At 55.0% G+C, this 10483-nt stretch overlaps 1 protein-coding gene across 1 annotated transcript; it reads left to right on the top strand.

Annotated features, from left to right (window-relative positions):
* Positions 1-782: 782 nt before the first annotated feature.
* On the top strand, positions 783-9890 carry NCLIV_006530 (brct domain protein, related; the record flags this gene model as incomplete). The annotated part of the gene is made up of 14 exons (XM_003880163.1): positions 783-2546; positions 3014-3090; positions 3331-3492; positions 3959-4031; positions 4383-4465; positions 4593-4758; positions 5181-5350; positions 5597-5777; positions 6187-6291; positions 6686-6787; positions 7403-7513; positions 7888-8856; positions 9123-9270; positions 9787-9890. The coding sequence occupies 14 exons, from the start codon at positions 783-785 to the stop codon at positions 9888-9890; spliced, it is 4215 nt and encodes a 1404-aa protein (XP_003880212.1).
* Positions 9891-10483: the final 593 nt, after the last annotated feature.

The raw sequence follows: 10483 nt of genomic DNA, 5'->3' as shown, positions 1-10483 counted from the left end.
TCTCTTCTTCATACAGCAGTGAATCTGAGGCCTCAGTACGTTGTTCAGCTGCCTGGGCAAGAAGGGAAAAAGACTTCGTCCTGGGGAAAAACCGAGGTAGCTGTTTGAACACCCGGACGGGAGACAAAAAAGCTTGCAGTCTAAAAGTAACGGGACGACATTCCTTTTTCTCCTTTTCTCTCCTCGAGGCAACGTTTCTTCTTCCCCTTGTGCTTTCTCTGCTTGTCTCCTTTTCGCTCGGCCACTTTTTGTCTCTTTTCCATCCATATCTTGCACGACTTTCTCTCACAGCTCACACACACCGATACCCTTTTCGGAGGGAGCAGCAGAAAGCGTTAAAAAAGGGCCCCTTTCCGTGCCTTTGACGAAATCGACTCGTTCGCCTCTCTCTTCTCACTCTTCCTCTGGGCTTCTCCCTTTCTGGAGAGCACGACTTTTTTGAACGGCTCGTGCGACGAGAAAAACAAGCGTCTCCCTCACCGTCGAACTCCAAAAGGAAGCAACCTTTCTCTCTTTCACCCGATCTTTCTTAAAATATCCCTCACTTCCTCCTCTCACTCTTGTGCATCATCTTGTGAATCGTCTTCGTCGTCCTCATCTTGTGTGTCGCCTTCCTCGTCTTCGTCTTGTGTGCCGTCTTCCTCTTCTGCCTCCCGTGTACCTTTTCCCTCTTCCTCTCGCTCTCTCGTGTATCTTCTTCCTCTTCTTCTTCCTCTTCTGTTCGTCTTTTTTCTTTCCCGCGCCTTGTTTACTCTTTTTCTGTTTCTCCCTCTGTTGCCAAGATGTCTGGGCCTTTCCCGCGACCGCCGCCTCTTCCTTCTCCGGCTCCGACGGGTGTCTCTTCTGTGCGTTCTCGATCGTCGAAGAGCCGATCGCCCTCGTTCTCCTCGCAGAGCGCCCGTGCAAAGACTCTCGCCGCTTGTGCACCGGCGGCTCTTCCCGTGCTGCCTGCGACTGCTGCGTCTCCAGCGCGGTCTGCCTCGCCTTCCAAGGCGCCGGGGAGTCTGCGGCCTTCGGTCCCAACTGGTGCACATGCAAAGGACAAACCTGGGCCCCCGAGCCCTCGCGGCGCCACGAAACGAGTGTCCGAAGCGCCGGCGAAATCTGCGAGCTCTCCTGGAAAAACATCCACGCAGCTGCCAAGGAAGTGCGCTGGTACTCCCGTGAGAAAGACTGCGAGAGGAAGTGTAAGCCCCGCGTCTCGGAAGAAAGAGCCTTCGGCCTGTGCACCTAAAAGCAGTTCCAAGTGCGACGTCTCTCCGGCAGTCATCGCCGCATCCATCGAGGAGGCGCAACGCGACGCGAATCAGACCAGCGCCGCGGCTTCTTCGATTCCGGTCTCTTCTTCGATTCCGGTCTCTTCTTCAAAATCGAGGGAAACTCAGGAGAGCGAGGCGGAGAGAGAAGGCACTGAGTCTGTGGCCTTGCCGAAAACGGAGGGCGAGTCGGAGACGCCTCCTGTGCCTCGGTCAACAGAGGACGGATGCGAGGCGGAGGAAGAACCAGCTGCGACGCATGCCGAGGACGAGGAGGCAAGGCGCCACAGGAGGGTCATTGAACGTGTTTCTGAGGAGTTTCTCGCGTTCTCCTTTGGAGCCTCCCGAGACGTGGAACACCATCCTTTGCGCGGCGTTTCGCCGCGAGAGCGAGCCGGCGACGATCTCAGCAACAGCCACCTTGTTGTGTGCCCGAACCGCAGAGTGGCTGCGGGGGAGGCGCCTTCGAATGCGTCGGCGGGGCCTACGTCATGGCTCCACGATCTCGGCTCTTCCACCAGAGCGACTCATGAGAAGCCGTCGTCGACCTTCCCATCCCTCCTCGCTTTCTCTCCGTCTCCGCCTCTCTCTCTCTCCGCTGCCTCCTCGGCGCCGCCGTCCTCTCCGCCTCGGGCGGCTTCCCGCCTCGCCTCGCCAACCTCAGCAGATCTCTCCACCGCAGGAGACGCGTCTTCTGCGCGGCTCTCTTCTTCGGCATTGTGCGATTTCCAGCGCGGCGTGCATGCAGCGCAAACGCGCTTTCTCGCGAGTCTCTCTTCGCCTTTTCCCGACGAGAGCTGCGTGCGCCTCTCCGGCGAGAGGGAAGGCGCCGACGCGCGCTTTTTCTCGCGTCCTCTCGACTCCGCGAATGGAGAGAGCCAGAGCGGACACATGGAGGAGGCCAGCACAGGCAAGAGGCAGCAGAAAAGCGAGGAGCCGAGAGACGAGAAAGATGGGCAGAAAGAAGAGCAGAAAGAGGAGAAAAGGGGGGGTGCGAGGAGACACGGAGGGAGAGACAGGGAGACGGAAGAGCGCCTTCCGGAATCGGCGTTGAATCGCGTCGAGTGGGGATTTGAGACTGCGGGCAAGGCATGCTCCGCGTCTCCTGAGAGGGAAGGGAAAAGGGAATCGTGTCTCTTTGACGGCAGCAGCTTCGCGGAGTTCACGCTGGAAGAGACTCGCCGAAACAGAATCCAGGAAGAAGTCGAGAGACAAAAACGCCTGCTGCTCGGCGGAGACTCAACAGCCACGCGCGCCGCTGCCATCGCCGGGGCTGCGGCAGCCGTCGACGTAAGAAGGCAACCCACGCCCGGCGCGCGGCTAGAAATCCAAATCCAAGAAACACAACTCAACACCTGTCGGCCAATCCCTCCCTTCGTCATGGGCGGTGTCCCTTTTGAATGATATCTATGTATATAACTATGTAGATATCTATGTAGATATATAAATGGGTATATGTATGTATATGTGTATAGTGATGTAAATATAGGTGTGTATAGTTCTCTCTTTATTTGTGTAAATGAGAGGTTGATGTGTGTTCACACAGACAGATGCGACTCTCGTGGCCAACTCGTAGATTGCTCTGGTCCAAGGGGATGCCCCCGCCCGTTGCGTAGATATCCTGAGAGAGATGACAGCACCGTGTAGAGAGAGAGAGTCGGGGAAGCGATGACGGTGAGAGCGGAGGAAAGCGGGAAACAACGCGAACAAGCGACTGTGTCTCTGATCTCTGGAAACCGTCCCTTTTCTGTTTTCAGCGGGCTGACGCTGAGCGCCTGCAGCACGTAGTCGAAGTCCAGGACAGACAAATTCTCTCCCTGCGCGATCTGATCATGTAGGCGAGACAAACGCACCCCTCTGCCGGACTTGAAACGGTCTTGCATTCCTTCTCTTCGTTGCCACGTGTCATGCAAGGGTAGAGCCGAGCCGAGTTGCGTCTTTCCGTCTTTTTTTGCGTCTTTTCTGTCCCGTATCGGTGCGTCGCTCCTCGAGCGAGCGCCCTTCCCTCGGCAGGTGCGCCTTTTGATGGATCACCTCTCGAACCCCCACGCCTGTCTTTTCTCGTCTCCGTCAGACAAAAGGAAGAAGAGACCGACAGCCTACAGACTGCACTTCGTCTCGCAGCAGAAGAAAACGCGCAGCTGCAAAATCAGGTGAAAGAGACACAGGCGCTGTGCCTCGAACTGAAGGATCAGCAAGACCAACTCGCCGACAACTTCTATCGCGACGCTCACAGGTACCCACGTCCCCCGGAGACGCTAGAGAATGCAACAAAAACGCAGTATGCTTTGAAATATGTGGTGTGTGTGGATGCATATGCCTGTCTGTATCGTTGCATTCTAACCTCACATCTAGTCGCGCTGCGGTTGTATGTGCACGCAAGCAGGTGTAGATGCGTATATATATATATATATATATGTATATATATATATATAATGTGAATATGAATACATTTATCTATGCATAGATAAGATCAACGGGATCTGCGTGTCCATATTAGCAATGCTGGGAGACAATGTTCAGACTTGCGAAAGGATTTGCGAACAGCAACGTCTCGGCGCGGTGGGTCGGTTGTCTGGGGCCTTTGGCGAGGTTCGAGGAGCGAGGACCGAGCAAGGTGTTTTGCGTTGTTTCTCTGTTTTCCTTCGACTCGAGGGATGAGCCTAACTTCATGCTTCCCGATTCCCTTCTCCGAAACGCAGGCACCAAACGTCGCTCATCGAGCTCGCAAACACCGAAGCTGAGGGACGCGAACTCGTCGTCAACAAACTTGCCGTACGTTTCTTTCCTGCTTGCGTCATGCATTGCCTTTCTCGCCTCTTTCACTTCCTTTCGCCTTCGTCTCTCCTTTGTCTTGGGGTCTTTGTCTTGTCTTTTTGTCTTGTCGTCCTCACTTCTCGTTTTTTTCCTTTGTTTCCTCCTGCTCACTGTTTTTGTCTCTGTCTTTTGTATCTCTTCCTTCTCTTCTTTCTGCCTCGTCCTCCGCTTCCTCACTTCACTTCTTCGCGGCGGCTCTTCTTCGCGGCGGCTCTTGCGTGTCTTGTGGCGCTGTCAGTTGGTGTATCCGTGCGAGTGCAGAGACGTCGAGCATTCGAGCGCCTGCGTTCTCTGCGCGACTGTCTTCAGTTTGAATCGGCGAAACGGGACCGAATCATTGCAACTCTCCACGCGCAGCTTGCGGCGAAGGAAGAGGAAATCTACGAGCTGACGTAAGCTCTTTTTTCAGTGGCGATTCTTTGCGGCCGATCTCCCACAGACGCGACCTTCACTTTTTGTTTCGCCTGCCCACGCCCCTCTGCAAATGCGCCGTCTTTCCTGTCTTTTTCTCTCCCCAAGACACGCCGTGGACGATCTCCGAGACTGGCAACAGAAGATGCAAGGAGGACATGTCGCAGCCGTCGTCCAGAGGCAAAAAGACGCGGACGCTCGTGTGGCGCTCGCCCAGGCCGAGTGTCGTTCTCACATCGCCGACAAGGAGATTCTTCTTCAGAGACTGCGGCAGGTGCGTGTGTCTGTTGTGTGTCTCTTCCTGCGTCTGTGCCTCTTTGCCTGCGCGTCGTTTTCCGAGCAGTGCGGTTCCGGGGCTCTGTCGCGGTCTCTTCCAGTTCTAGGCTCGCGTCTAGGACTGCGCAGACGCCTGGGACAGTCTGAGGGCGTTTTGAGTTCCCCTGCCTCATTTCAGGAGAGTGGAAAAAAGAGCCTGAGAGATAAGGGTGCGTTTCTTTAGTTCTCTTGCGGATGTGGCAGAGAGAGACAAATGGAGAGGGAGAAACGCATCTGTTTCACGCCAACGTGAGTGGTGTTTTTCGCCGCGGGCTCTGTTTTTCGGCCTTCTCAAGAGCGCTCCGAAGCATGCACGCTCCTGAAGAAAGGCGTGTATACGGCCTGGTTGCGTCTCGACACTGTTCTGCTCTTCTCGTTCAGGTTGAAGAGGCGATGAAGATAAAGGACGAAGAAATTTCCGTGGCGCACGAACGCCTCCAGGAGCACGAGGCCGAGGCGCAGAAGCTGTCGCGCCAAATGCAGAGTATGCAGTTCGACGTGGACTTGATGCGCCTTCACATGGCTGACGTCAAGAAGACGGCGAAGAACAGGTGAGCGAGAAAACCGAAACTCTCAGCTCCTCTTTGCGTTTTTTGAAACCAAAAAGACAACTTCGCGCCGGCGGGGGGAAAGGTTGCGAGGAGACTCTCTCTTGGCAATTCAAGTCGCAACGAGCTCACGACGCGCCTTGTGTCGGAAACGTGGGCGTTGAAATGACGGAGACTGCATCCTCCGCTCTTGGTTTTTTCTCCCTCTCTGCTTGTTACGTTCCTTCTCTCTGTGTTCCTTTGTCCCAGCGACCGATCTCGCATGCGTCTGCTCATATATGGCCCGTGCCGTGTTTTGTTCTCTGCGTGCGTCTCCTTTTCTCTTTTGCCGCTTCCTTCGCGAAACCCAATCTCGACACACAGAGAGGAGGCGATGGATGTGGAGCTCCAGCGCCAAAGAGAGCGGGATAAACAGAAACTCCAAATCGAGGTACGAACAAGACTTTTATAGCCCCCGAACGTTTCCTCTCTGTTTCGCCACCACGTCGTTTCGGCCTTCTTTTCTCCGGTGGTTTTCCTCGTCTCTCGTGCTTCGCCCTTCCTTTTTTCTCGTTTTGCGTTTGCCTCCGGTTTCTGTTCTTCACGCGTTCTTTCCGTGGAAATCGCGTTCACTCGCGTGACGCCCTGCCGCGTGGTGTCTCATCGGCTTTCCCCGTCGTCGCGCCTCCATTTGCCTCCTCGGGTTAGAGTTAGCGACGGCCGTCTGTGGGGGCGAACCTGTCGCCGTGTGTCTCTCTTCCACGCAGTCTGCCGGCGACTCTCACGGTTTGTCTCCTTTTATTTCTCTTTCTCTTTCTGCGTTCCTTTTTGCGTCCACGACGGCCTGTTTCCTTTCCCAGCTGGCCCGCCTGGCGGAGACCATGACAGAGAAGACGGCGCTGATTGAGGAGCTCGAAGCGACTGTGCGAAATCTGCAGAAGGAGAACGCGCGTCTCCACGAGGGGGTAAGAAACCTGCAGAAAGGCGGGGACACGAATTCTCTCTCTGTGTCCTCACCCGTTTTCCTTTCGTCTCCGCATGAAGGGAAACTCTACACGTGCCTGGAAACAGCGGGCTTTTGCCGTCGAGGCGAAGGCAGCCGTGCATGTGTGGCGTGAAAACGAGGAAGCGTCACGCAGGCGCGTTGCCGTCACGTTAGAGCAGTCTCCGCGTCGAAACGCTTTTTCTGCGCGCTCGGGCTGCAGCCTGTTTCGCCGTCATCCCGTGCTTCGAGCGTCGTCTCCCCGTCTCGCCTCCCTTCGGTCTCCGTTGAGGCGGTCCTTCCCAGCTTCGTCTGTCCTCGACGCTCAACGCGTCCGTCGTTTGGAGCGCGGAGTGTGGTCCGATTTGTTGTTTCAGATCGCAACAGTCACCGACGCGCTCAGAAGCCGCGAGCGGGCGCTGACGGAACTCCAGGACCAATTTGCGGAGTTGGAGGCGTGCGCGCACATCAACGACAAGGTGTGGAGTGAATGCTCGAAAACAAGAGTGAAACGTGAAAGGGAAGCGCTGTGTGCCGTCCTGGTTCGAAGTTCAAGAAAGCAGTTCAACGAGAAAAGGCGCGAAAAGGGTAGTCTGTGGATTCCTCCGCGAAAGACAGAAACCGCGAAACTTCAGCCGGCCGACACACGCACGGAAACCTCTCGCGCCTCAACTCCGCTTCTCCCATGTCGTTCCTTCCTCCTGCGTGTTCGCTTGCATGCGCGCGTGCGTCTCCTGCGTCTGCGCTACTCGTGTTTCTTTTGCGTTTTGCGACTTAGTGGCAACTTTCATCTACGCGAATCGTCGCAGATCTGACCGCCTGAGCCGTGGATGCGCTTTCAATCTGCGCAGTCTCGGCCGTCACACTCGAGAACCCCTGCACTGGTTTCCTTTCCTTTCTTCTCCTCTTTCTTCCTCTCTGTCCCTGTCGCGAATTCCCCGTGTCTCCCTTTCGCCGTGCAGCACTTCCCACTCTGGCCGGGTCGTGTTTGCCTCTCCTGAGGGGTATCGGGGCGCGCTCTTCTTCCGGCTCTCCGGTTCGGTTGTTGTTTCTTGGGTCAGCCTGCGTTCTTCTCCCTCGCGTATCGTTTTCAGTCCGTGCAGGTGGAGCTCCTACGGCGCGGGGAGCGCGAGTTGAAGAAACGTTTGGCCGAGCAAATGAGTCAAAACGACGTTCTCCAGCAAGATTCCCTGATTCTTGCTCAGGTGCGGAAACCGTCGCACTTCTCGCCAGTTCCGCGCATGCGTTTCCACACTTCTATGCACAGCTCCGTCGGCGTGAGGCTTCCTGTCTCGACAGCCGGTTTCGTCTTGTCTCTGCCTTCCCCGTTGCAACCTCCAGGCTAATGCAAACGTTCAACTCTCCTCAGAGACGCTGCATGGGTGCACACCCATCCGTCAAAGAGTGTGTGCCTCTCTCTCTCTCTGTGTGTATATATATATATATATGCATGCGTCTGGATAGAGATATAACTGTAGATTTCTGGAGTGCGGATTGCGGAGTTTTGTGTTGTCTCGGTGTCTACACGGGACTGCATGCGTCTCCTACTCTCTGGCATGTTTCGCAATGTGTTTGTCAGACGCGTGCGGAGAACTTGAACCTTCGACTTAAACTGGAAGAATGCGAGACCGCGCTGCGGCGACAAAGCGCGCAGCTGGCTATTATCCGGCAAGCGCATGCAACCAACCGCATCGGCGCCTTGATGGACATCATGGGAGATGGAAAAGACTTTGATATCTCCTCCTTCGTTGCCTCCAATCCCCTTCTCCCTCTCTCGTCGCGGGTTCCTCCTTCTCCTCCTTCTCATCTCCCTGGTTATCCTTTTGCTTCGTCTCTTCCTTCTCATGCTGCGTCCTTGCGTTCGCCTTCTCTTCCGGCGAAGCTGAAGGCAGGCGCATCCCGAGATGCTTCTTCTCTTCCACGTCCGTCCTGCGCTTCATCTGTCACCTCGTCCTCCCCGCACGCTGGCCTCGCCTTGGGCAAGGTGGGAAGTCCTCTCGTCTTTCCTTTTTCCAGCGATCAGCCGTCGACGGCGCTCCTGCCTGCGGCGGGCTCTCACTCCCCACAGACACGCGGCGAGACGGGTGATTCGCACGAGGCAACGAGGCTTCTGGTAAAGAAAGAAGAACCCTACCTCGGCTTGCTCACCGACGCCGAGAAAGCCTCCGTCTGCATGCGACGGGCGTCAGACGCAGAGAGCGACGACCTCGGCAAGGCACGCGCACACCAAAAGGGAGAGAACGAAGGCGAGAACTGCACGAGATCGCAAAGTCGAGGAGGGAAGGCTGACGACTCAGCCAGTCGGGAAGAAAAGAAAAACGGAACAGAGAGTGACAGGACACAGGACGTTTCTGCCGAGGCGACGGCCGTCGTTTTGACCCGCACAGGCCGGGAGACGGACGGACTCAGACACCCAGAGACACAGCCTGCCTGTGGAAGCAAAGAGGAACCAAAACGCAACGCGCTCGTCCCATCGGGCTCCTGTCTTAAAGACCGCGTTCCACTTCCCTCCACAGTCGACGCCGAAGCTGCCACGATGAACAAGAAGGTCGGGTTTTCCTTTTTCCCAAGCACCTTCTGCCCACAAAGCTGCCCCTCTCAACTGCATCTGATCATATATATATATATATATTTGATGCATGCGCATGAATGTGTCTCCATCTTCTGTCCCTCCTGTCTCTCTCTCGCTCGGCCTTCCGCGCGAATGCGCCGTGGCCCGTAGGCGTCCCCTTCGTGTTTCGTCTCGGCGTTGAGTCTCCTGTCTCTTCTTGCCTCGGCCTCAGAGTCGAAGTTTTCTTTTCTTTTTTTTCCCAGCTGGACCCCGTTGAGCGCTGCGTTCGCGAGTGGATGAAACACACGCTGCCAGCGGGCGCCCACTTACCCCTCGTGAGAATCTCCGAGGGCGTCTACCTGCATGCAGGCGAGAAAGTCAAGGTCCGCCTCGTGAATGGCGTTCTTATGGGTAAGACCTCACCTCGCGAGACGCGCCCGACGTGAAGATGCACCACTTTTTCTCATGCATATATACAGATTTATACATAAATACATATACATATATACATATACATATATACATATACATATATACATATACATATATACATATACATATATACATATACATATATACATATACATATATACATATACATATATACATACACATATATACATATACATATATACATATACATATATACATACATATGTATGTATATGCATGTATGCATACATGCACGTAAGTATATTCGCTTGCATTCATATTGATAGGCAGGTATATTCGTGTATAGAAGTACGTCCATGTGAAGCGTTGGAAGGCCGTGGTTCATTTCTGTTTTTGTCGGGTGTTTGTACTCAGGTCAAAAAGAGTCGATTTGTGTTTGTGTGTGCTAATTCCTCGTAGTGTTTTCCGGGTTTCTTGGGAAGGAAGGCTGCAAGTGGATCGTTTTTGTCCTCGAAATTTGGACTGGTTTTGCAGCTGAAACTCCGGAGGGGTTGATCACGCTCAGGACGTTTCTGGAGAAGGCGACGTTTCCCCCTCCTCGTGCCCCGGCGGCTTCTCTACAGAGTACGGCTCTCTGACCATTGACAGCATCCCTGGCCCAGTCTCTCTTTCGATTTCGCTCTCAGCCCCTCATTCTCGTTTACGCCTCTCCCTCGTCCAGTCTTGACACTGCTCCCTTCTTTCTGTTCGTACTGTCGCTTTGCTTTCGTCCTTCCCGATCTCCGTCCTTCGCAATCTGGTTCTTTCTCCTGTTCTTCTCCGTCTCCTCCGCGTCCTCTCCTCTGTTGTCTGTTCCCCTCTCTTTTTCGCTGCGTCTGGCCGTCGTCCTTCACCACTTTCGTCAATCGACCTTTTCACTCCTTAAATCGGCCGTCTTTCCGTGAATCTTCGGGTTCATCGGCAGCACTGTTTTGCCGTCTCTCTCGTCCAGACTCTCGCGTCGAGACTCTCTCGGTGCTAATCGCTGCTTCGCGCCTTTTCCTCCCAGTCCTCGTGCGATTTTCTCCCAGTCCTCGTGCGATTTTGTCCCTTGCAGGTCTCCCACAGGGCGCACCTGCCTCAGGCACGGTGAACGTGTGCTCGCGGCCTCTCCCCGCCTCTTCGTTTCTCGCCGACCGCGCAAAAGGCGAAATGCATTCACGTGGCTCTGTTCTCGGCGCCTCTCAGAATT

Source organism: Neospora caninum, chromosome II (assembly GCF_000208865.1).
Source record: "Neospora caninum Liverpool complete genome, chromosome II".
NCBI classification, from domain to species: Eukaryota; Apicomplexa; class Conoidasida; order Eucoccidiorida; family Sarcocystidae; genus Neospora; species Neospora caninum.
The sequence above is the reverse complement of the archived record's forward strand: the minus strand, read 5'-3'. Positions and strand labels throughout refer to the sequence as shown.